The sequence below is a fragment of the Lathamus discolor genome, chromosome 2, assembly GCF_037157495.1.
Source record: "Lathamus discolor isolate bLatDis1 chromosome 2, bLatDis1.hap1, whole genome shotgun sequence".
Taxonomy (NCBI): domain Eukaryota; kingdom Metazoa; phylum Chordata; class Aves; order Psittaciformes; family Psittacidae; genus Lathamus; species Lathamus discolor.
In genome coordinates, this window is record NC_088885.1 from 72,091,641 (window position 1) to 72,118,358 (window position 26,718).

At 43.9% G+C, this 26,718-nt stretch overlaps 1 protein-coding gene across 2 annotated transcripts in view; it reads left to right on the forward strand.

Annotated features, from left to right (window-relative positions):
* The first annotated feature begins 376 nt into the window (after nucleotides 1-376).
* F13A1 (coagulation factor XIII A chain) overlaps nucleotides 377-26,718 on the forward strand; it is a 59,594-nt gene continuing 33,252 nt past the window's right edge. The window contains exons 1-5 of one of the 2 annotated variants that reach the window (XM_065667405.1): nucleotides 377-501; nucleotides 1,452-1,603; nucleotides 7,089-7,277; nucleotides 19,314-19,565; nucleotides 25,747-25,865. In XM_065667405.1, coding sequence (XP_065523477.1) covers nucleotides 1,453-1,603; nucleotides 7,089-7,277; nucleotides 19,314-19,565; nucleotides 25,747-25,865 — 711 coding nt within the window. In that variant the 5' untranslated portion in view covers nucleotides 377-501; nucleotide 1,452. Of the gene's footprint in view, nucleotides 502-597; nucleotides 742-1,451; nucleotides 1,604-7,088; nucleotides 7,278-19,313; nucleotides 19,566-25,746; nucleotides 25,866-26,718 lie in introns of those variants that run through there. The other variant, XM_065667406.1, reaches the window with a different exon arrangement.

The window sequence follows — 26,718 nt, forward strand, 5'->3', positions numbered from 1 at the left end:
CAATAAAAACCGGCACTTGAAGTTGCACTGCAGGCAGCCTGAGGTAGGGACACCGTTAAAAACCAGTAATATGGTGAGCATGGCTCCCTGGGCTATGTCCCTCAGAAAACCCCCTCCAGACTTCCAGTTCCTAAGCCCTTGTGCCATGAGCAGTTCTACTCTATCTCACTAGCAGCTGAAACCTCGGTGCCCAAGCTGTTTCCTTAGCTCAAGATGTTTCCTTAGCCCAAGCACTCTGAAATGCTCCTGGTGAACAGGGCTGGGGTATGACAGGCAGGGAGAGGGAGGGAGTAAGCAAAGACGTGCCAGCAGCGGTGGCAGATCCTCAGAGGTGGTACGAAGGGAAGGGCTTGGCAGCCCTTTCGGCACTGTCCTATTGCAACAGGAGGGAGGAGGATATACAGAGGCTACTTAAAAGCCCCCAGCTTTTTCAGGCTTCTATTGCACTTCAGAAATTCTGCAAGGGAGAAGGGGGAAAAAAAAAGACTATCTGAAAAGAAGGTACCCCTGCTAACTAAAAACCTGCCTTTAGGAGCTTACTGCTGTTAAATAATTGCCACGTTTTGAATTGTGTTTTCAGGAGCTTTGGGAAGAAGTTGAGTTCTCATCCATGAATATTTTCTTAGAAGGATGGCATGGCTTTTTCATTGCTACATGCTTACACTGAAATAGATGTGAAAGCAGTTTTGACTAGCTCAAAGAGAAGTCTCTGATCAGCCTACATCTGAGAATTCCCTTAAGGTCGCTAGTGGGAGAGAAATAAGTGGATAAGTGCTTTTTCTTCCTGCCTCCCCCCCCACCCCCTTTCTCCCCTCTCTCTCTTTTTTTCTTTCCCACTTTCCCATTTTCTCCCTCTCTCTCTCAAAAGTAGATTCTCTACATGCAGGAGTTAGCCCTTTAGATATTGGGTGTTTGTGTGCATAGGGACAAAAATACAGTTCTCCAGTAATCATCCACAGACTGTTGTAGGCTGTAGTATTTGGGATGATTGCAGTATAACTATGCATGTCATTTTTATTAGGGGAGATAGTATGTGATGCACTTTCTGGAAATATAATTTGCTATTTTGGATTCAATAATGCTGTTTTGGAGGGTGGGAAAGTGAATGATTTTCTAGTTCTGTCTCCTAAAACTCCCTGGTGTTTTTAATGCCTTGCTTCTTCTTGGCAAATGCTTCTGTTAGGCTTCCCTCTCCTTCTTGTGCCCCTCTTCTTTTCTAATTCATGTATTATGACAAACACAAAATGCCTTCCAATCCTTAGAGAGGATTACACATTACACTGATGTTTTCTGCCTCTCAGTTTTTGTTTACGTGAGTTTAAACATGTGTGGCTCACTGATACCCCACACTGTTTCTGGTTTCTCCATCTTACATGTGCCATGCTGGCTCATGTTTGCTTTTTCCTTGCACTCTTTTTTTCTTTCATGGTGTTACAACATTTTTAATACAGGATGTCCGAAACAACGAGCACCAACGAGGAAAAGAAGAAACCTCCCCTGAATGGGAGACGAGCCATCCCATCAAACAACTCCAATGAGGAAGAAAATGAGGTTCCTGAGATAGAGGCTTTTGGATTGATACCTAGAGGATTTAATCCAAAAGGTATGGTGTACAATTAACCCACGAGTCTATTTTTATATCTTCCAAACTCACCTCTGCCCAGCTCTGTGAATTAAAACCAAACCACTTTTTTCCTTACATGTCTTGATCTCAGATAGCTTTTATTGCTTCTCGTGAGAAAACTAGCTAAAAACACCCTCCCCTCTTAATGGCCCCTCTGGTTTGTGTGACCTTAAACTGACTGTGAAACTACTGCAAAATGCTGGCTGGCAGGGAAAACTTGTGCTAGATGTTCAGCTCACTCCCCAAAATGAATGTGAAACTGAAAGGAATCTCCATATTTTTAATTTTTCTCCTGTGAAAACTGTTTCAACCATTTGGCTGGGGAGACAAAACAATATCATTGTAGGGGATGGGTAAATCAAACCACATTCTCAGTGCTGATTCTTTGTAGTGAAGCTGAATAAAAGTAGGGAAGATGTGGTTTAAAAGAAATCAGGGTAGCCTCCTGAGGGAGTCACCAACCAAACGACGTTAATTTTTTGGCCTATTTGAAATGAACAGCAGAACTTGATGAACATGGCAACTCAGGTTAGCCAGATGTAATAATACTTAATACTCTTACGGGACTTTTCATACAGGGTTGAAAGAGTGCTTAATAAATGTAGACAAGCATTAATTACTGCATTTTACTCACTGGGAAACAGGCACTTTTAAGTGACAAGTTCAAATTTCTGTTGCAAAGCATTATTTCTGTAATCCGAATCATGTGCCTTAACCACACATCCCCCCATTTTAATACACACTGCTTTCTTTTAAAAGCATTTCTTTTTAAAAATGCCTGAGCAAACTGACTGGCATGTTAAAACTGTAGAAATTTCACTTGAACCTTTTCAAACAACCCTGTAGCTCTGGGGCAAGTATGTGTGTTTAAATTGTCAAATATAATGCAGTACAGGTCCTGACTAGACATCATTTCAAACCCAGTATGTTCCCAGAAGCTGGGGATGTGTAAGTGTGGGATACCTTAGAAGGAATGCAGCCTGTAGCTAAAGCCCACCAGTACCAGAAGATTCCTATTGCTTTTTGATGTGCTTCACATGATGCTTTGAATGAAGTGCAGTGCTGGTGGGTGGGAGCCTCTTGCTTTTCAGAAATGCCATGGAAACTTAGGAATGTCAGGTCAAGTGAGTTGAGGCAGGAGCCTAACACGTGCTTAAGGTGATGCTGCTGGTGAGACAAACAGCCCTTGTCCAAAAACAAGGTTTGTGTGGCCATAGGGTAACCTCGGCTATGGGACTGGTGTGACTGAAAAATAAATTTGTGTATGACAGCAAAGCTGTTTTTGTAGAGCTAGATCAGCTCTGCTGTGCAGCTCAGCTCTGTAATGCTTGCAGCAACAACATGAAATGGGTGACCTGAAGGCGAGGGACAGCAGCAGTGTTGCTGTTTCAGTGCACATCAGCAGTGATCTAAGATACCAGCTGATGTAAGTGTGGTCCCTGGACACACTCTTTTGGACCGGATGCTTAAGTCACCTGTCAGACCCTATTAAAGGTTTATAGCCTAATGAAGCTCAGACTGGGACTTACATCCCGGAGCTGAGCCTCCCCAGAGCACTTGCAGGGTTATGCTTGGGGGATAAAGTGAGTGCAGGCAGAGCAGGAGCAACAGAGTATGAAGGGGCTCTAGTGCCGCAAGCACATCCTTGCAGAGAACTGCTTGTGCCACCTCCTTCGCCTTCTGCACATCTCTACATTTCTGCATTGTCCAAATTTTTTGTAGTGGTTCCCATATGTCATTGCCATTACACACTGAGCAAAGCATGCAAATGCTTTTATCCCTGCTGCTGCAATTAAGGAGTTTCCTAGCCTTTGGGGTAGGACAGGACACCTGCAGTAAACATCCAAACATCACTGTTTTCACATGTGCCAGATTGTAGTCAACACAGAGCTATTCAGTGAGTGGAGGTGAAGGCACAGGCTGTCTGGAGAGGCAGTGGGTGTCACTTCCAGGGTGATCTGTAGCCTTCTCTCAGCTTTGCTGGCTGCAACAACCAGCCACCAACTGACCATAACAGGTTACATACCAAGCTCACTTCATTTAGATGCCTAAACTTAACTGAATCCTTCCCTTGATCTGCGCAGTGTAGGTGTCTACAGCTGAGCTAGTCACCCTTGACAGCCAACAGAGAGAAACAGGCATTTTTAGGGTGTGATTCATTTGACCTATTTTAGCTACTGCTCCAGGATGAGGTAAAACCTTGTGCTTGACTAGCTCTCTGCTGACACCCACTTCTACTCAGCTGAATCACAGCCGGAGCAAGCAGTGGATGCTGCCAGGGACCACTGCCTCCCCAGCCCGGTCAGTGGGCTGCCTGCTGCTGGAGCCTGACTTGCTTGCCGGAGGAGATGCTCAGTGAGGAGGATGTGCAGCCCCCGAGTACTTCTTCATCAAGAAGCCTGTATCTCCATGAGCACGCCTGTGCTGTGTCCTCCCCCTGGCTCTTCCTCGCCAGCTCATCTCACTGCAATGTGTTACGAGTGGGCCTGGTGCTTACAGCCGCTTGGTGGGAGGACACAGCCCTGCGGCCCCGCAGTCTGCAAGCTCCCCACTCACCTTCCTTTGCAAAGTTTGGCAACTCACCAAAGAATCGTGCTTCCCCTGTTAGCAGAGTGATGGGCACCTCCTTTGGAAACTCACGCTATTGGGTTTGTAATCCAGAGCCCTTTCTCTCTGGACCTCCAAGAAAACCTGATGTTTGAAAGCTATTCTTGTTATTCAAACAAATGACTCAAACTTGTGGTCATTTATTTTCATGCAAGCTTAACATTGCAAAGCTTTAAGAAAGCATCAGACTGCTGCCTCCTGTGCAGCAAACCTGCTTGCACTAAACAGCAGACCAGGCTAAGGTAAATCATCATATGGACCTGTCTACAAAGGGGGTCTTGATGATGACCCTTTGTGAGGGACAGATGCCACATCTGTCCCTCTCAAACAGATAAGCGTAGACTGGAGCCTTCATTTCGATTGCACCCTAGTGATGGTGTTAGCACATCGAACTACCCTGTTAGGTTTTGTCCTCTGTAATTACCATTAAAGTAACACAGGCTTGGTCACAGGTTATCTTCACCTGGCAAGATCAATATACATTCTAACACTGAGAGCAAGTGGAATATGCTGTCCGCAGATGTGTGTGGTTGTGTTTTAACAGAAGCCATGTAAGTCCTGAGATGAAATGCAGCAAATGGTGAACTGAAGGCCCAGGGTGGCTCAGCTTTGCAGTTCCTTGAAGGATTAATGTGAAGGAACGGCTAGGTCACTATTGCCTTTTATTTCAGAACATGAGATGAAAATATAACAAGCCCTCAAATTCATTTGCATGCTTCCTCAGAAGGAGGGAGAGGCTGAGCAAAACTTACTGATAGCTTCACCCCTCACAGAGCCCCAAGACATGCAGCCTTTTCATGGAGTGCTTTCAGCCTGGGAGGGGTTGGGGCAGATGAGGGGAGAGCCTCTTCCTTGCCCCCATTTTACTCACCTCCATGTAACTTGATTGTGGGCTTTGTCAGCATTATAGTGAGCGATCATCGATTTTTTGCAGGGAGAGAGGCAAAGCATGCCCCACTTCACAGAGGGGCAATGAGAACGATTTCTGAGCAAAATGTATTTAACGTTTCACACAAAAGCCATCTGTGTAACTTCAGCCAGTGCTAAAGCCAGTGAGGATCTACAAGTGTTACTCCAGAAGCCTGGTGAATTGAGCAGAGAATAACAATTACCATGGGACTTTTAGCCCTGGCTCAGGACTGAAGAGGTATTCCAGCCTTTCCTCAGGTTAAGGTTAGCAGGATGATTTGGGGTCCAGTTTTCCAGGACTTTTCCATGAAAGGATCTTTATCTTGCTGTGTCCTTGGGCATTTTCCTTTCCTTCTGTTTCCCAAAGGGCAGGGAGAGGCAGCTGATGGTGACAGTGCACAAGTAGGACCTGCTCCTGCTGCCCTTATTTTCCCCTCTCCTGTTATCTGTAGCCCAGAGCCCAGGCTGGGTGGTTTGGTTGGAGCATGAGAAAGATCATGTTGGTGTCCAGGGGAGCTGCTGCCTGCAGGACTCTGCTGATGTCTTGAATGCATCCCTGCAGAATGCCTGCTCCCCAGAAAGAGTTGCTTTGCTGCTTGTCCAGAGCTGGCAACTATGCAATCTTCCCCTGCCCTCAAGGAAAAACAGGGTGCAGAGCTGTTTTCTGAGCTTCTGTGAAATGGGTTGTGTTCAGCCTTCAGTGACTTCAATATCCAATTCATTCGCTGAACACATCATTTCTGCTCACAGTGTACTCAGTAACAGGCAAAATTAACCACCATCATGGGTACACACAGCTCCACCAGCTGCTGTAAATGTGCACCTCTTTTTGCCAGGCATGAGTTTGGCTTATTGCCATCAGTCTAAAATGCAAAAATTACCCAGTTTCTAACTGTCAGCACCTGGGAAGGCAAGCTGAGAGCTGCAAATCAAGCTTTACTCTTCTGTCCTCTCATGGTGGTGAGCAGTAATGGTCATCCTGGCAGAGGTTTTGTGACTATCTGCCCAAGCATGTAGGCAAAAGAATTATGTACATTTTCATGTGGTTGCTTGTTGTGTGTGAAGACTCCCATTGTGAAGATTCCTGGTATGGAACAGTCATGTAGCTCATGGTGACTGCAAGTGCCTTTGGCTATCCCAATGCCACCACTGGACATTGGCTGAGCAGACTATCTTCTAGCAGTGGTAGGCTTTTGGACAGCCCTAATTTGAACAGAGCGAAGATTTGCTCATGCATGTTACAGATACCTACTGCTGTTTGCCTATAACTCTATGCTGTAATTATATACTGTAATGTTATATTTAGTTTTCATAAGAAGACACTAATAGCAGTGGAGGTGTACTAAGAAGCTGAGTCTAGACTCATACAGTACACCAAAACCTTATTTAATACAGACAATCCAAGCTCTCAGCTGAAAGATCATTAACTGCCCCTGAGGCTCTTCAGCACTCGATAGTGGTAGTGCTTTGCGACCGTTAATGTAATTAAGTGTCACAAAACCCCTATGAATTTGCATTTTGCAAACGGAGGGCCACAAGAAGTGAGACATGAAGGCACAACTGTCAAGGCCCACAGATTGCTCTGGTAAACCTGTGAAAAGGAGGCCCAGGCTTGCAGAAAGCTGATGCCAAAGGAATGCCCATCTTGAGGACATTCAGGTTTCCACCCACAGGAACCTGTTCATTCTTCAATTGCTTTAGTCATTCCCTAGAAGCCTTGCAACCTCTGTGAAAATGGCAGGTGGGCAGATAAGTTCAGTCCATAGGTCTCTTGCTCACCCAGGAAGATCTAAGCCCCAGACAGATCCAGTGTGCTCTGTCGCACAGTGTTCCTTCATGAGGCAATGCTTAGGACGCAGAGGACAGGGCCTCTAACAAAGCTGATACCAGTATTGACATTCCAACATACTGACTCCTTCCATCTCTGTTCATTTATGTGTCTCTGCAGATTACCTGCGTGTTGTGGACATTCATATGTTCAAGGAGCCCCACGAGATCAACAAGCAGCAGCACCACACTGACAAGTACTACAGCCCCAAGCTGATAGTGCGTCGGGGACAGGTTTTCCAAATCCAGATTGACTTCAACCGACCCTACAAGCCAGAGACAGACCAGTTCTGGCTGGAGTACTTGATAGGTAAGTGCCTGGCAAAGGCTGTGTCATATCAGCAAAGTAGGGTTGAAGAGTCTCTCATAAACAGGAGCACAGCAGTAGCTAATGGCTGTCACAATTAATAAATCAAAAAAAACAGGCTTAACTATAGGCAAGGAACTGCTTTTCTAGATAGGGTCTGAATCCTTACTCAAGAAAATCAGCAGAAATGCTTGTGAGGGAAGCAGGAGCAGTATTTGCAGCCTTCTGTTTAGCAAGAAACTGTACTTCATTGAGCTTTCAGACTTACCCCTGGTTAATGCTGTATGTCAATGCTGAAAGGTAGGTGAAACAGAAAGCATCTTTTATTAGTGTTTAGGAGATGTACAGAGGAGGAGTCTGTTCTTTGAGGTGGGAGAGATGACTGTGTAAGAGTTGGGATAACAAAATGTTGAGTACACAAGGCAGGGAAATTAATTACACAGAGTGGAAGAATAGGAAGCCCTGTGACTTTGCAGCCTGCATTTGCAGCCAAGTTGGTGACAAAGGAGAAGGTTCAGAGATTGTAGCTTTGGGCCAGAGACTTACTCAGGGCCACATCAGAGGCTTCCTTGATTTACTGCAAAAAGGGCAAGAAAGCGTTTCTCCTCTCACAGAGACATTTTTGACAGGACCTAATGCACCTGTTGGCTTATGAAGGTACAGGACTAGAGAAGGAGGAAAAACAAGTGATGGAGTGGAGCTTCCTGCTGTGCTCCAAAGATGGCCGCACCGAACGCCACTCCTTACATGACAGCTCTGGGAAAACCCCAGCTTCATCTAGAGTTATCTGGGAGTTTCTGTGTTAAGACATCAATGTTCTCCTTATAAAGTCTTTAAAGTAGGTTTGAATTGATGTTTTAATTTACTTTCCTGAGAGATGCAGTTCCGAAATTTGTAACATTGATTTTTTTTTCCACTGCTGAATTATGATGATGTGGCTATTTATTAGATTTGTTGCCTTTTAAAGCTAGATGGGCGTTTATCTCTTAAACATATGTGCAGTGAAAAGGTTACTGTCTGCACTCTTTTCTTGCATGGATCTCTTCTTTAGAATTTAAATTAGGGTTGGGAGGCATGTTATGACAGTCCAGTGAATGATTGGCTGAACAGCCACAAGTGCCTTTAAAAATTTAATATGCATAAATATCATTAGCTCTTTTGGGATTTAATTAAATTCAAGACTCTTCCCTTAATCTTTATATGTTTAAAACAAACAGCTGTATCAAGAAGAAGTGGAAGATGGAACATTTGTTTTTCATTGCATTGTGTGCAGTTTGCATTTGGTTTACTCAGTTATTCTATATTGGAAGAAGAAATTTAACACTTGTTTTAACATTGCACAGTCCACTTTAAAGAACATATTAACTTATTTTCCTGTTGCTCTTTCCTAACACATCTGTATGTAGTTTGTACCTTGAATCTCCAAACATGGATAAAAATCTCCTCATCCTCAGCCACAGTAGGAATGGGGTAAAACATAACCCAAGCCAGGGGAGACTTTGCAACAAACTCATGTCTGAATGATTACTCTGGAGGCAGCTTTGAGCCTGTGGCTGATTTCCCCTTACCATTCCTCAGTGTTACTGTCCTTCCTGTGAAATGGGAATGGTAATGCTGGTGTCCCATGTGTGGTGGCTGGCAATCAGCTGAATGGAAGTGCTGCATGCACAGGACAGTATACAATACTATTGCTCCCCCCTGCTTTTCAAGCGTCTGCTTCTGTGAGCACCACTGCCCTCTTGCTACAAGGAATTTAGCTCACAGAGATTAAACTGGGAGATGTTCAAGCTCCTTTTCTAGGAACTGGTTAATTCTCAGTGCTCCACAAATGTTTTCTCTTCATGCACATGTGGTGAAAACAATGTACATTTGTTCTCAGAGACTAACAACAGAAAGCAAAACAAAAACAGTCCACAAAGGAGAACGAAATTATTTGGAGGTGATCTGCTTGACTCTTGCTATGTCTCCTTCTAGTGGCAAGTCCAATATTTAACGCCCTGAAGAGGAGAGAGAGGGGACTTCTTATACTTAGGAAAGGGCACTGAGCGCTCAAGGTTTCATTGTTGTGCTCTCAAGCCATTTATCATGGGGAGATGTGGCCATTTTCATCTAGGTTTTTTCTGTTCGTCTGCCTGAAGAGCTGGTATGCACCTCTCATGATGCTAGCTGCCTGAAAGTCAGAGCCCAGTCCAAAAGCTGTTGCCTTAGGCTGCCTCTGTAAGCAGAGGAGGGAGGCAGGTACCTCCAGGTGGCAGTTTAGCCTTGCTGTGTTAGCATCGGATGGATGAACTGTCTTCTGGATATTTTTTTAGTTCCCCTGTTGACTCTCCCCCATAGACCAGCCTCTGAATTTTAAGATCACCGAGACAGAGGAGGTGAATCCTGCCCTTTGGTGCTGTCAGGTAGAAGCATCATAGAATCATACAATCACAGAATAGCTAGGGTTGGAAAGGACCTTAAGATCATCTAGTTCCAACCTCCCTGCCATGGACAGGGACACCTCACTCTAAACCGTGTCACCCAAGGCTCTGTCCAGCCTGGCCTTGAACACCACCAGGGATGGAGCATTCACAACTTCCCTGGGCAACCCATTCCAGTGCCTCACCACCCTAACAGTAAAGAACTTCCTCCTTATATCCAATCTAAACTTCCCGTTTAAGTTTTAACCCATTACTCCTTGTCCTGTCATTACAGTCCCTAATGAAGGGTCCCTCTCCAGCATCCCTATAGCCCCCCTTCAGATACTGGAAGGCTGCTATGAGGTCTCCACGCAGCCTTCTCTTCTCCAGGCTGAACAGCCCCAACTTCCTCAGCCTATCTTCATACGGGAGGTGCTTCAGTCCCCTGATCATCTTTGTGGCCCTCCTCTGGACTTGTTCCAACAGTTCCATGTCCTTTTTATGTTGAGGACACCAGAACTGCTCACAATACTCCAGGTGAGGTCTCACAAGAGCAGAGTAGAGGGGCAGGATCACCTCTTTCGACCTGCTGGTCACGTTCCTTTTGATGCAGCCCAGGATACGGTTGGCTTTTTGAGCTGCGAGCACACACTGCAGCCATCTCATGTTCGTTTTCTCATCAACCAGCACCCCCAAGTCCTTCTCCACAGGGCTGCTCTGAATCTCTTCTCTGCCCAACCTGTAGCTGTGCCTGGGATTGCTCCGACCCAGGTGTAGGACCTTGCACTTGGCATGGTTGAACTTCATAAGGTTGGCATCAGCCCACCTCACAAGCGTGTCAGGGTCCCTCTGGATGGCATCCCTTCCCTCCAGCTTGTCAACTGAACAAAGACACTTTGGGGCTGACTCAGACAACAGCCGTACAGCAGAGGCAGCTTGAGATCAGAGAAGCTTTTCGCAGTGACATAAGGGGTATACCTCCCAGAAAAGTGCTGAGTTTGAGAGGTTAACGTGATGGAATACACACAGAAATACTGGCAGGTTGTCCTGAAATGACCTTTCCAAGGATCCCTCTGTGTGCCTGAGCAGTGGATTTCAAACAGTGTAGCAGAACTGCAGAATAACCTAGTTTGGAGGGACCTTCAGGGGACTCATATCCAAGTCCTTGCTCAAAGCAGGTCCAGGTTGCTGCACCTGCTCAGGGCCTTGCCCTAGGGAGAGGTTTTGAGTATCTCCAAGGGTGGAGATGTTACCCCAAACAGTGTGTCCAGAGCTATAGAATATTTTGGGTGTTTCAAGGTGCTATTCTCGTAAGGTACAAAGATACTTTTGGTGCGGATGGATGGCCTTAGCTCCTGGGAATTCAGTTAGAACTGGGAAATCTCAACGTCTCTTTTTGCAGGGCAGTTCCTATGGTGAGGTCTGTTTATACAACGGCACCACAAAACGCTATTCAGAAATTATTAGTTCCCATCACTGGAAATTTACCAGCACTGATGTTAATCCATCACAGAATTTTTATCCATTAAAGACTAATTTTGCTCCTGAAAAATGTGACAATGGTAATGACTTGATCCTGTCTTTGTGCAGAACTAGTCTATTTCCTTTATGCCCTAAAATATAGTTTTACTTCTCTCTCTTTGCTCCTATTTTTGCTTCTTTTGCATCATTAAAAAGATGATTAATGAAGCAAGTAAAGCAAGTAGAGGCTGCTTAATCCTTCTAATTGATAATGAATCAAGGGTACCTGGTACAAATGCTTCTTGCATCATGTGGAACTAGGTTTAAGACACTCACAGAACAATCTTCAGTAACAATCTTTTTTAATCCACAGTCCATTTAAAGACCATTTACACAGAGTCTAGAATTCACAGGCTAAATTGTATAAGCACATATATATACGTGTGTGTAAATATGTAAATATGTCACCTTTATCTCTTGAAAGCCACTTTTATTGATATTCTTCTGCGATGGTTCCTTATGCCTAAAGCAGGTTTTGCTTTAACAGACTGTTTTCCATAGAGTCATTATTGGTGAAACTGGCTGAAGCGCTAACATGAATTATTTTAATTCAGTTTTGCACATAATGCCTCATTAAATTAGGACCATATTTGTCTTTTAAAGTATGGAGAACAATAAATGTGCCAAAAAAAATCCACATCGAAAAATATCTATTTATAAAGAGTAATGCTATGTTACTCCAGTTCTTGTGCTGGACTGCAGCCGTGCATCAGTACCTGTGGTTTGGGAGCTGTACCATCACCACATACTTCCTTTCTCACAGCCCACTTCCTGGCTTTAATGAGAGGAAAGGTGAGCATCACCCCTTGGGAAATACTTATTTTATTGGCCTGGGGTTGAGATGAAAGAGCCAAAAAAAGAAGTGTAAATGCTTTGCTTGCGTCCAATTCCCCACACCGGGAACAATTTCATCTTGCTTGGAGTCCCAGGGGCCCAGAGGAGCCAATGACCCCTTCACCCATCTTGATCTCTCCTGACTACTGCCTTTGTGGTCATGGGTATACTTTGTACTGCTCTTAGCTTTCTCTTGTGTGGGGATTGAGGATCAGCCTGACTAGGCATGGCTCCCACACCTGGGGCAGTCAGTTTGGTAGGAGTGCTGCAAAGTTTCCACAGTCACTGCTGCACTGGCAGTGATTTCTCTGAAAAGCAGATATATGATTCGATGGGCTTATATGGCCTTCAATCTTGCTTTTAGTAGTAGTTTCCTGTACATGGTTGTAAATCTTGGAGTGGCTGATGAGTTTATATGGTGCATCCTTACTCTAATGATATATTTCCCCATGTCCTCATAAATTGTTGTCTATTTGTATTTTCCTTAAATGGCTTCATGAATCCATATATATTGGTCTAGTCCTAAATATCATTATGAATGTTTTATCCATTGGCACACTTCTGGAACTGTCATAAGTCCCAGTCCTCCAGGTTACTATCACCTTTCCACACATGTGCATGCTTGGACACTCATGCACCCACTAATATGCACTTTTCAGACTTCTATAAATCATTAGTTTTTGGCCTGAGATGAGAGCAGAGACTTACTGTTCCTTTTTCTAGTGTTCCCAGGCCTCCTGCTCCACAGGAATAGTTATAAACACATGAAAGCTGCTAAGAACACAAAGATGCTAGAGCTGGTCCCATATGGCTTATTTAGGTGACACCAAATTCACACTTATAGTCAGATGGGCATCCAAGTACAACAAAATAACAAGGTGTCCTATTCAAGACACCCCTGCCAGAATTGATGGAGCTCCTCATACTGTCCTACAGTGTCTACAGCCTTTCCCTAATTTCACAGCAGTGCTGGGACATCGGTTATTCCAGGAGGGTTGAGGTTTTGTTCCTTTTGTCAGGCAGTAAATCTGTCTTAGTGGGAAGTATTGCTGCCCCTGCTGTCACTTGTCCACTTCAGCAGCTCTGGAGCTGGGCAGCTGGTAGCTAATGGAGTGGCTGAGCCATGAGGCATCCCCCAGCACCTCGGATGGAATGTCAAGCTGAGTTCTGCCTCTGGGACAAAGTTGCTCATTGGAAAATTCTGGATCTTGATATTTTGTTAGGAGCCTTCTTGGCATTATACAAGATCAACTGACTCTGGTGCTAAGGTCAAACTCTGTGGTACATAACACAACAGTGAGAGTTTATTAAATCACCCTCTAAACTGATTATTTATCCCTGCTAAACTATTTATAATTTAGGCTTGGCACAATTTGAGGCTCTGTTTAACAAAGAACTATAAAATTTGAAAAAAGATACAGAAACACCTGATAATCTGAATAGGGTGTCCCATTTGGGAGGAGAAAGAGTAATTGTTAGCAGTGGAACACATTTCTTACAGCTTGCCTGCAGACAGAGAAGAGACCTGTTTGACAGCTCTTAGAATACAACAAACCTTTCCACTTGCTGAGCAAATTCATTGGGGTATTTTTTCCTTCCCTCTGGAATTCCCAGCCGTGCCCCAGAGGAGCAGAGAGGATGGTTTCCCTCAAAATATTCCATGAATGCAGTATTTCATGAAAAGAAATCTGTATCTTTATTATATCCTCTTCTTGTATTGCTGCAGCAGCAGCAAGTGGCACATAAAATCCAGCTCTGTTTTTTATGATTTAATGATTTTAATAGGTAAGGTGCATGACTCCAATGTGTGTTCTACAACTGTAAAATCCTATAAACATTCACTCCTGGAACTGAGTGGTGAAATGTTAAGGATTCCTAACTGGAGTCATAAGCAAAAAATATTTCAAGACATTTGGGTTTCCTACATTTCCAAGTTTGTATGTAGCACTTCTGAAGGCAATGGAATTTGAGGGTGGGAGATATGCAGGTGCGATATTACAGCAATGGCTTGAAGACACTATTGGGGCCTTTTACAAAAATTTGTCTCTCCTTCTTCCTTGTTTTGTCTTTGTTTTACGTTTCCACGTTTTTTCTCTTCTCTCTTTCTTCCTTCTCTTCTCCTCCTTTTTCCTTACTCCTTTTTCCCATTTTGACATTTGTTGTTATTTATAGTGATTAATAAGGCATGGTCCCAGTATGCTAGCACCCATTCTCAGGTTGCTTGCTATGAGTAAGGCTCTGTTACACAGCTACTGTACTTGTGGCTTCCAGCTCAAATTTATTTATTAATCTTCACAATTGTTATACTTCCAGGGTTGGCATTGAAATAGATTCTTTACCCTTTGTATGAAAGAGTGTATGTAGGTAAACCAAATGAACCTATGAGGAAAATTGTTAATCTTACTGTGTATAACGTATGTCCCAAAGGGAGATAGATTCCTCAGCTCCTTTAAAAAACAGTTTTCTAAGGAGGGTTCCTAAAAAGACTATTGAGAAATAGCTTTGTTCACCTTCCTGTCTTCTGCAGTATCCTAGGGGGGAAATGTCTCTAAACCTCACTGTATCTCTAATCTCGGTCCTACCAGATTTTCCCTTCTTCCTGTTGAAAGTAAAACATCTACACACTTATGAATAAATGGACCTATACAAGAGCACCTGCCGGTGCTTACATGGGCTGTGCTGTTAGCACAGCCCTAACTCACACACACACAGAGGGCATTGTATGTGCTCACTGGGGATCAAGGAAAAAACTAAACTAGGTGGAGATAGGGGCTTTCAGGTACTGGGCAGGGAAGGAGGATGACTAGTATCATCTGAGCAAGCCCTGGTCCCTGTTACTCACTTGTAAGGAACAGCAGCAGAATTGGATAACCAGAGGAGGAACGCTTGTGTTTTTCTTGCAGAACTTGCTGCACTTATCTGTCCCTCTCCCTCTGTTGCTGTAAATCTCTGTGGTGTGGCAATTTAACCCAGAATTAAACACAGCTTGCCTCCATGCCTGACAGGCCCAGAGCTGACATGATAAGAAGCTAAGGCATATGTTAAAAATAACTCACTTTGCATGTGTGTGTGGCCACAGTTCTGTGTTTCAGATGGCTCATTCTTTTGCTGCTGCATAAATGGGCTTCGGCAAGCTCTGACAAACACTGCACTCTGCTTTTTGCCCCTGTAAAGTGTGTGTGTGTGGCAGCATCCCATACATGCCCACACCCACACATGCCTAATTCATGGTGCATTTTGCCACGTAGAACTTCACTCTCATTTGTTTGCTTTCAAGGCCTTGTGATGCAACACTGAGGGAGACCTTAGCCCCTTTAATAATGACAGCAGCTATATTAAAAGACAGCTCCTCTTTTCCTGGGTGCCTGGAAACCCCAGGAGTTGCTGAGCTGAGCTGCAACTGAACTGAGCAGGAGCTTTAGGAGCCCAGCTTGGATAGCTACAGAAACCAAGGTGGGATAAAAAAGGATAAGAAAGAAGCATCAAAAGTTAACAGGTCTGTGCACTGTGCAGCAGTGGAAATAGATATGTTTGTGTCATTAAACCTCCTGTACAAGGGAGGTTTCTGTAAATACAGTGTCTTCTGTCACAGCTCGGTATCCAGCATTGAAAAGCAGAGTGGGAGGCCCATAAAGAAAGAGTGTCACTGAATTTTCTCCTGTACTCTCCTGCCTTGAAGGCAGGGCAGTCAACAGCCCCATTCAGTGCCTGATATCTTCTAATCTCCAAAGGGAGCCTATAAAAAAAATTCACTCTCTGTCTGGTGGTAACAGTGCAGCAGTCTCCAGGCTTTCTGTGTTCTCAGGCTGGATTTTCCCATTTCCATGTGCTGTTAGAGCAGACAGGAACTTCCCAACAGCGTGATGTCACACAGCAATTCTCTTTCACAGAGCAATTGGCTGTGAAATGTCCTCATCTGAGGGCCAGGGCCTCCTACACCCAAAGCACACGTGAACATCAGGCAGTAAAGCAACCACAAAGAACTGCCTGTGGAGTGTTTCAGGCTGCCAACTCCTGGAGCAAATCAGAGCAAGAGAGATCCTGAGCCAACTGATGCTGCTGGCAGAAGCGCCCTCCCATCAGCATAAAAAGGGTTTATCTTGTCTACATGGCTCCTGGTCCTGACGTGCACCCAAACATTCCTCCTGCCTCTCTATAGGTTGGGTTAGCACCAGAGACCCTGTAGAGAGTGCTCTGCCAGACATTCCCGAGCTCTTAGTAATAAGTCTTTGGATAAAATTGAATATTCTTTCTTAAAAACGAACCCAGAGAATGAAATTACCACTGCATGCTATCCATTCTGAGGAGCAGCTGACATTACAGATATCCCAGCTATGAGCCAAAGCTGGCCCTACTTCTCCACTGCAGCCAGAAATGTGTGCTTAAGATGTAGATAAAAGCCAATGGAGTCCTAAGAGGACTTCCTTATGATGTTGATAAACATAGTACTGAACCTACGTAAGGATTCTTTTGCCAGCAGTCTTAGCATGTAATGCCAAAGTCACTCAGCTTTATAGCACTTTAGTATCAAGACAACAGATGTATGTATATGATACAAGTGTGGCTGATGCTGTCAGGTGTCTAGATGCGTGATTACGATTCAGCTCCACAAGCTCCTGTCAGAAGTAACAATTCCCTTGCTCTTCCATTTGCCATTCAGTTTTTGTTTCAGAAAATTAGGGAACCTGTCCTCTTTTCAATGCAAACATTAGAAATTGCTGACTGTGCTCTTGAGGGCTCTGCCCGTCTTCTCAGACTTCCTTATGGGTTCAGGATTTATGAGAACATTAGGGAGCACCAAACCCTGCTCATCTGTCAGAAGCGAGCAGTGTTCTCTTGTATTTACTGTTTATAACATCTGCAAATTATTCTGACTTCTAGGATATCCTTTCTCTGGCATCCCTGCTATGTCTGCAGGGATGCAGGTAATACCCCAGAGCACCTCCTTCTCATGAGTGAGCAAGACTGTGCAGTGGCCTCTCTCTTACTACGTGGGAGCAGCTGTGTGGGGCATGCACAAGCTCTGGGCTGAAAGGACCTTGCATGCTCCTCAGCAGCAGCTACCTGTGCTTTCTTGTCAAGAAACAGGTATATTAGGGTGTCTTGTGCCTTTGCATGCTACAGGGACCTTTGTTTAGAAGAGCAAATGGAGTTCTGCATGTTGAGGTTTCAGAAGAGTGAGGCTTGGTACTTTGCCAAACCTGCTATGTGGTGTCAGTGACAGGGTTTCCATAAGAATGTTTTGCAAAGACTTCATTGCCCTTTCAGATCCTATCTTGTTCCTACAGACAGTTTTACTGGGGAGTGATTCTGCAGCCTCCCCACGAGTACATGTGATGTACATGACATAGCGGTGCAAAGCCCCCACCACAGCACAGCTCCTTCTGCCCCTGTAGTCTCCTACACAGACATGCAGCTTCCAGTGAAAATACCACTGCCTGTTCCTAACCATGTTAAAATAGAAATCTCTGCCCCTTACCAGCATTCTGAAGGAGATAAGGGAGGTATTCTTAAAAGTAGCACTTGTTAATGGTTTTGAAGCATGTTGGTTCAATTACTTGGTTTGCTCTGCTGCTTTGTTTGAGTGGACTGCTTTTTTAAAAAAACAATTGTGTCAAAACTAGAAGCAAAATATCAACCGTAGAGGCAAGCTGGGTCATACCCAGTTGCACTACAAAGAACATGTTCAGCTCTTAGATCGCAATTGTTAGCAAGCGTGAGACTCTCATCTCCGCTACCTCTATAGGCTCTGCTCTCTAGGCTGGATTTTCTTTGATGGCTTATATTTGAAGCATCCAGTGCTTTATCTTCTAGTGTTTTCTATTGATTTGGCTCTTATTCTGCTCCTTTTTTTTCTGCAGTTCTTTGCCTTCTGTTGTATCCCTTGCTGATCTGAATGAGTTTCATGGGTTACAGCATCCCTGGCCAGCAGAGCAAAGCAAGCTATTTATGTGAACTGAACATCTGTAAAAGGGAAATTCACATGCACTGAATAATCTCTCAGATGAAGCACAGTAGCCCCAGATTTCACAGATATTGTGGCAGCTCATAAGCTTCAGATTCAAAGCTGGAGTTGTCCTTTCCCAGAATGTACCAGTGTTCAGATTCGGGATTATCTTTAAATCAGTTGTATAAAAATAAGCAAGCAGGAATATCAACGCCTTTGTGAGTTTAATTTTGAAGTTCTTAAATAGTAGGAATGAAAAATATAGAAGCCTGTCTCTCTGCCATCGTTGTGTTTCATTACCCTATTTTTGAATGAGAGTCTGATTTTCAGCCTAAAATATGAAATGAAGAATAGATTTGAGAATGAGATAAGGAACTCAGCCTTCTCACAAGTGTCTTTTCTGTCTACACTGCTGGTTGGCTTCCAGATACAGTTTGGCTCTACCTCACGCTCAAACGGTGGAACCTCACACAACTTTGAATCCTGGCAGCGTACGTGTTCACATGTAGCCTGTCTGTCTAGATGTTTTTTATAGTTGGCAGAGTAAAATAGGTTTCTCTGTGGTGTGACTTGTCTTACTATGAGGTAGACTATCACGTGAAGTACTTTGGGGGTATGTCATATTTTGGGACACATTGCTTGCAGACAAAGTTTGACTACCCAGGCCAGATGTCTTCATCTGTACCACTGGTGGCCAGAGTTGGTTCCCTGTATGTACATGAGAAATGGACACTTGGGAGGAACTGGCATTGGGTATCTCTTGGTGGACTGACTTGGCTTTCCTCTATCTGTCTGTGTGAACTTGCGTGAAAGAGCACTTGGTCTCTGCTTCTTATCACAGTAATGCAGTGAGAACAAGGTTCGACTGCGTAAGAGCCCCAGGGTTGATGTCTGTGCCCCAGTGGGCACTTGCATGCTAGTGAAGAGGGTGGTGGGTGCATCTAAACTGAGGACGGGGTTCTTACCTAAGCTTACCAGCAGTGTAGCTGACACCAAGGCAAGGAGCAAGCTGGAGTGCAACTTGCTGCAATAGGATAAACAGTGGTAAGGAAAGCCTGGGACAGCCCCTACTCATGCTGCCAGGACTACACTACAGTGCCCGAGCCAGTGAGACTGAAGCTTGCTGGAGCAAGATGGGTGGGGGTGGCTGCATGAGCTGCCTGCTGGGAGGTGTTGCATGTATTTGTGCAGCTGTACAGCGAAGTGACCAAGCACTGTGCAAAGTAATGAGGGAGGTGGGTGGTTTCCACCCACTAAAATTTGCCACATCTGCTGAAAATAAGGCAGAGGGACAGAGAACTGCCAGGAAATTAAGAACCTCTTCACCTTTCTCTCCAGGTCGTTACCCCCAGCAAAACAAAGGCACCTACATCCCTATCCTAGTAGGTAATGTGCTGAAGCCTGGTGAGTGGGGAGCCAAAATTACCCACAGAGAGAACAACTCCATTCGCCTGTCTGTCATGTCCTCTGCCACCTGCATTGTTGGGAAGTTTCGCTTGTATGTTGCTGTCTGGACTCCCTTCGGCATCATCCGGACACAAAGAAACTCAGCAACCGACACTTACATCCTGTTCAATCCCTGGTGCCAGCGTAAGTACCTTATCAAAGTCAAAGGTTCACTCTTTCTGCTGCCAGCCTCATTGAGCTTTGGGAGAGTGTGGTCCACTAAGGAGAGTTTAGTACCAAGGAGATTGGAGAAATGCCAGTTTGGGTCTGGAAACTACATAGTAACTCTGCCAAGAGGATTTGGTGTGGGACAGGATCTGTCAAGTTACATCACTGACCACCACATTTAGGACTGAACATCTGCACCCAAAAGCCTGCATGAATTCAACCTGCTGTAGCATCACTGGTGGTAGTGCCTTCCTGCCACTACATGACATTTGCCCTTTTAACATACCCTTTACTGGTGACTAATTAGCAGCAACCATGCCCTCTGTGAAGAGCAAAATATTTGGCAAATTAGTCCTTTCTTTATTACCCAGTGGGTTGAAGAAGAATTTGTATTTTTAAATCTCTGCAGACCAGGCCTTGGACTGACAGAACTGTATTTTACCCAATGAACTCCATGTGGCTTTGAGGAGAGGGCATGGAGGGCCAGAGATGCTCAGCTCAGCCTTCTGACAGGTTGTAGCACTGTGTCTCAGCTTCTGACGCCTGTAAGGCTCCACGTCATACATATTACTGTATATTGAGGTCAGCAGCTAACTTTAATAATTATTTTCCTGCCCTCCTCCCTTCATCTTTAAATCTTTTACCAGAGTATTTACATCAAATAATCCTGTACCAAACAAGGGCCATCCTACCTAGTGACAAGTAAGTTTAGTGTTATTAATAGAGCCCATTATTCAGCTGCACCACTGTCAGTACATTGCATGATTTGTGCTGAATTCATTACTTGCCCTTGGTCCAAGGGAATATAAGCAATGATTAGCTTATGCATTATTTAAGAACATATATGTTAATGCTGCATAAAGCGGAGTTAGTTAAGTGGGAACAGGAGGGAAGGGCAGGGCCCAAGGCCCATGACACCATGAAATACTTCTGAAAGTGCAGAGGTATGTACCTTACAGCAGCATACTAAGAGTTTGTCCTGGAAGAGGTGGGAGAGTGTGTAACAAAAAGAGAGGAAGCATTGCCGAAGTTATGACCTACTGTGAGCAGACAAAACTGAAGATTTTTGAAGGCATTGCCAGCCTCTCAGCTCCAGCTAGGGAGGTGTAATTCTTCACCCCAGGGTAGAGCATCCCTTGGTGTTAGTTCTGGGTGTCCTAACAGCCAGTTTGTTAGCCAGCATGGTGACTCTGCAGTGGCACAGCGTCTACTTGTAAAGGGATAAACTCCAAAGAAAAAAGCTTCTTAAATTGCCTCATTACTAGCATGCAATAAGCTAGGGTGGCATGCAGCCTTAATGTGGATTAAAAATGTGATATGGGGGGCTTGGCTACCCCACGTGGTATGACCGGGACCACACAAGCTGATCAGAGGTGCTAGTCAGGGGATGGGAAGGGAAAAATCAATCCCTTCTACACACCCCTTTTACCATCAGCCCTGTGTGCTGACTGATCCACTTCAGTTCGTGGCTGGACACTATGCTCTCCTATGCCCGCCCTCCCTCCTCACACCAGAGCTGAATGGGGCTGAAAGTGAACAAGATTAAAACCATGGCATGAGCAACCTATAGGGAGCAAGACATGCAGCAGTTTCCTCCACCAGCAGCAGCCATTCATTGCCCCCAGACCCAGGAGAGGCAACTCGGCGTCACCCCTGGGGGACCACATTTTCATCACTTGCTTACATATTCAGGTACTTCGATGGTTCCAGGTCCTGTCCCTTGTTGACTATTACAGATTTCATTTTCTGCATGTTTTATTTGGATTTATTCTCATTTCTTGCCCCTACTTTGTCTCCTAGGTAGTTTGAGCTAATTGACACCTGTATCTGCCTTTTCCCCTTGTGTTAGAAAACCAGTGACTGCCTTTCCTTGCTTTATCCCCTGGCTGGAAAAGATTGTTCAGTGTAATGACAAAAGGGTATAACAACTCAGGCAGTTAAAGTGCAGAGAAAACAATAGTTTGAAAATCTCATGACTTGTTTGCTGGGTTAATAGCTAAGCAGAAAAGTCTGAGTGAAAAGCCCCATTAAAAAGAGAGAAGGCTGATGCCAGGAATGAATGGGGATTGGGGATTGTTACAGCAAGCAACAGAGTACAGGCTCTGTCAGTGTCTAGCTCAGCTTTCCGACTCATCATTTTGGAGAAACATCAATGTGTCAGTATGAGCTTTTCTTTAAGACAGAGGCATTTGTGCCCTTTCTTGTTGCTCCTTTTCTCACTGTAGTTCAGTGTTGACACATCTTCCCAGCCAGGGATGTGGGGTTTTTCCTGCGGTTTCAGAACAAGTTTGAATACCAGTCAAGCTACAGAGTACTTCGCTTCCAAAATCATCAGATGCTTTCTTATGTTTTAATCCCCTTAGCTACATTTAAGGGTGACCCCCAAGAATAGTTTAAAGATGCAGATGCAGGGCTTGATTCTGCCAAATGACATGCACCAGCCCAAACATGTGGGAATTCAGCAAGCTAATGGATTGAGATTTCACATACTCAGGTGGAATATGCATTGCTTAGTGAGCAAAGTAAAGCCTGTGAGGAGAGGCAGCATTCTTTCTTCAGCCAGCTGACATATTTGGGAAAATCAGGTTTGCTTTTGGGCATGCAGAGCCCTCTTCAGTTCGGAAACACGATACAAATGGAAAGTAGTTAAGGATAACTTCCAGGAGTTTAGCTTAATTCTTAGCAGTATCGGACTGCATGAAAGCAGAGAAGGGCTCCTTTGATCTGGATACTTGTAAGCTCTTTTCAAGGAGGTGCTAACTCCCAGCAACTTTCTGCTGGGGAGCATAATGCTTATCAGGACAAGACCTTGCATTGACTTGTGTGGCTCTCACCCTCCCACAGGTGAAGATTCATAGTGCATCTGAGCAAGCTGCAGACTCTCAGGGCTGAGGTGTGCATTTCATTCACCCAAGCTTCCTGCAAAGTGTATTATATTTAAGCAATTGAGTATATTGCAACTTGATTGAGTCAGTTACACGTTTCTTCTGCTTAAATGTTCTAATAGAGTTTGAGAATTAGTAACATGTGGTTAACCTTGGACTCCTCTTAAGTGCTACCAGTCATCCAAATTTGGCCCAAAAGCATTTTCTTGCACTTATAGCTAAATCCTAAATTTGATCTCTTGCATCATAGATTCCAGGTGGGCAAAATGCGCACAGAGCTTCATCCTGATGCTATATTAATACAGGCAAGCACTAGCAGCTGCAAGGCAGCATACTGATCTTGGGCCTGGGGGTGGAGTAGGTTTTGTAGATAATCATATTTAGCTCTTGAAGCTTTGTGCTCGCCACGGTGCTGTCCTCTTCCACTGAGGCCCACTCTTGCATGCCTGGATTCCCATGGGAGTGTGTTGAACAGAGGCTGGGTACTCAGGGCAAGACTGCCACCTCCACCCATCTGTGGTGCTGCTGTGCCCAGCAGTCACTGTCTGCACTACAAGATAGAATTCCCAGCTCCAGGCAGTTGCTGTAGTGGGAATGGGGTCCCCCCATAGTGGCCAGAGTCCTCTCATGCTTATTCACTTTCCCAAATGGAAAGGGCTCTTCTGCATTCCTCAGCCTTGAGCCTGTGTTCAGTGGGATTCCTCGCCTGCAGTACTGTCTTCGCGTGAAGTGTATTTTCACCTTATCCATCTTCAGAGAAGCACAGAGGCTAATTTGCTTCTTTGTAGCATTGCTAGCGTCTTAGTAATTTCCAAGGATGAAAGAAGTGAGTAAAAAAAACCCTTAAACTGCTAGAGAAGAAGAACAAACAAACCCAGCACATTTCCATGGAATTCTTCCGTTTGTCAGATGTGAGCCTCCACTTGCACAAAATAATTAGGAGCTGTACTATGTAGAGCACGCTTAGCATCAAAGTAGTCACAGATGCCTCGTATTTTCTTCTAAACAGTCTCAAGGGTAGTGAAAGCTGTCAAAAATCAAAGCAGCTGGCTTCTCTGGGAAACACACAAGCACTTTTTACTTTATCAAAAAACACAAATATTTTAAAATAATTGACAGAGAAGTTAATCAATTTTCATCTGATTTAGCAAAGATCAGGCAGTCTCAAAATAACATAAGCATCTCAGTTGATACCAACCAGATCAATATTGATATTTTTAATCCCTGAAAGAAAACAACAGCTGTCAAGAAGGCATATGCACACACTCCACTGAATGCAGAACTGTACAGAGGAAGGTGTGAGTTCTCTTTCTTTAAATGGATTCTCTGCACCATTTGTGTGGATGTGCCTTAAGAAAATTCAAAGCTCACTGAGAGAATGCACATAATTGTTCAGTCAGCAAATCAGCAGACTCAGCCTGATGAAATGGAGCCTAGATGATCTGTAACATCTGCAATGTTTTTAGTGGGATGTTATGCACAACTTGTTCAGAGCTGGGAGCTGGCCCTTAAAAAAATAATACAGTTGCGTAAGTATTAAAGTCATTGCTGGCATAAATGACTGCAGCTTTTTGATTCACTGTCAAGTTCTAATGCTTTCTTTCACCTAATACCCTTTAAATATAATAAACCCATGACCTTCCACTTTGTCCTTGGGTAAAGGTTCACTAGGTCAGGGGTAATGACAAGCCTATATGGAAACTTCTTGATGCCCCAGCCCTTAGAGGCCTGTTAAAATGCTAACACTCCACCAAATGCAAAAGGGGGTCTCAGACATTCCCGCCTTAGGGAAAACCCAACAAAACCTGCTGCTTCTCTGTTTGCTTGGATTTGGAAGGGATTGGCAGAGGCTGTACAACAGCCCTGTCAAAAGCATAATAGGAAGCACTGATCTCCTCAAATGCAATGAAGGTGTCTTGTATCTAGCATCTGCTTCTGTATCATTCGTTGCAGATTAATGTGGAAGTCATTATGTTACGTATCTCTTCATAATCCCTCCTGTATATATATCTTCAGAGAAAACAGAACTCCCAGCAGGATCAGGTGTGTAGACTGGCAAAACCCTTCATATAGCTGAAGCCAGTGTAAGTTCTGCCATTGATTTTTTCAGAGGGCTCAGATTTTAGCTTTTTTTTCAGCCAAATTGCAGTTTTATGGGCAAATGAAAAAGCTTGTGAGGATGAGATTCAAGAGGAAGTACAAATCTGATTCACATTTCAACAAAATACAACAAATCAATAGGCTTTTGAAAGTTAAATGATCCTCTAGTAATTTGTAGTGGGATGCTGAAGAAATCTACAGTAGTGAGTGGTAGTTTGCCTGTATTAAACTACCAGAGGTTATTACTTCCCTGTAATTTCCTACCTGGTACCACATTACTGATTTCCTCAAATTAATTAATTCCCATAATATTAATTGTTAAGCTGTATCTCTTAGTCTCAAAATACAATGATTGGTACAGTAACAAAATCCTCAACTATTCTAGCATCACAGAATCACAACCTGCTTCATACCTGTGAATGTCTGAATGTTTCATGTCCTTCGGGGTTATTTATGAATGCTAATAGCGGGTTATTTACTTCTGCAAATCATGCTTGCAGGGTGAGGGCCCATGCATACGTTCTAGACCAATCTAGGATATACCCTTTGTATATGTTTTGATAAAGATCTCTTCTAAGTTCTTGCAGTTTTCATGTAGACACTTGAATTTCTCCCCATATTAGCTGGTCAGTTGAGCTACATGGGGGAGGGATACTCCAGTCAATAACTTATGTACAGAAAAAGTAATCAAGCCCTTCTGCTAATACATTATATAAACTGTATTCCATTTTTTTTTTAACGCACTACAGATTTTTCTTTAGATCTCTTGACTTGAGCTGTTTTCCATTAACATTAATAGGTTTGAAATTGTTCTTTGATCTGTTTGTGTGGATGCAGAATTGCGTCATGGTGCTCCAACTTTTAAATTAGTGGTACACAGTAATCATAAAATTCCTGATAAGATGTGACATTTTAATTTTACTTTACAGACCCTGAGAAAGCAGGCAGGCAGTTGTCAGCATTTTTGCATTTTACATGCTTTTAAGTTGCGTATCATATTCCTGACTGGGTCACTACCTCCTTATTCTTGTACTCTGTTGAAGCAAGTAACGCTTTGTTTGATGCAAGAGGGGTGCTTTTTATCAAAGCTGACTGTATTGTATCCTGTTTTATTTGTCCTATATGAAAACTAAGCAACTGTGTTAATATTTCTTTTTGGTGAACTGATGCAGAGGATGCCGTGTACCTGGATGATGAGAAGGAAAGGGAAGAATATGTCCTGAATGATGTTGGTATTGTTTTCCATGGAAACATCAACGACATAAAATTAAGAAGCTGGAGTTACGGTCAGGTGAGCTATTTAGACCTTCCCTGGCTGCTCCCAGTAGGACAGCAAGTGAGTTTAATTGTCTCCAGACTGTGGTCGCGACTGTGGGCTCCAGAGTGCATTATTGGTCACTGCTTCAGAAAAGCAAGGGGCATAATTTTAAAACTGTATGAAGTGGGTATATGCCTAATCCAGAAAAGCAGTGTTGTAAGAGCTAATATTTAAAGATCTTGGTTTAGGAGCATATTTCAGATACTAAGAGAGTGCCTGTTCAAAGTTATAATCATTAGCTGAGATTTCCACAATGCAGTAATATTTCTGCTGCTAAGTTGTTCCTGCTTCAGGATCAAAATGATTTGGCAAAAGAGCAGAAAGATTGATAGATTGACTGATTGATTGATTGATTATTGATTGATTGATTTTTAGCAATAAGTTGTACTGCTTTTTGACTCTCGTTAGCAGTTTGGCAGAAATAATTCTGGTCTCCTTGGGGATCAGCTTGTTCATATGACAAACTGTGATTTAATCCCAGAGTTTTAAATTTCCTCACTACAATAACCAAGCAGGAAAACCTCTTCCTTTGCTGCCTGGACTTGACAACATCAGTCTCCAGTGACCTCTTACAGCCTAGGGAAACACTCCTTATCAGGCTGCTGTGCAGTATTGGTGTGCCTTCAATAACATCAGACTTACTCCTTCACTGTTTTACCTCAATCTGTTTGAAAGCACTAACCAGCCTGAAAATCCCTATGGGATGAAAGAGTTAAGTTGTTGTGTGAGAATGGCAAAAGGCATTAATGTGCAGAATCAAAACAAGCAAAACTCACTCTAGCTGTCACTTGTATATGGTAAACTCTGCTCATCTTCACCTCCTGGA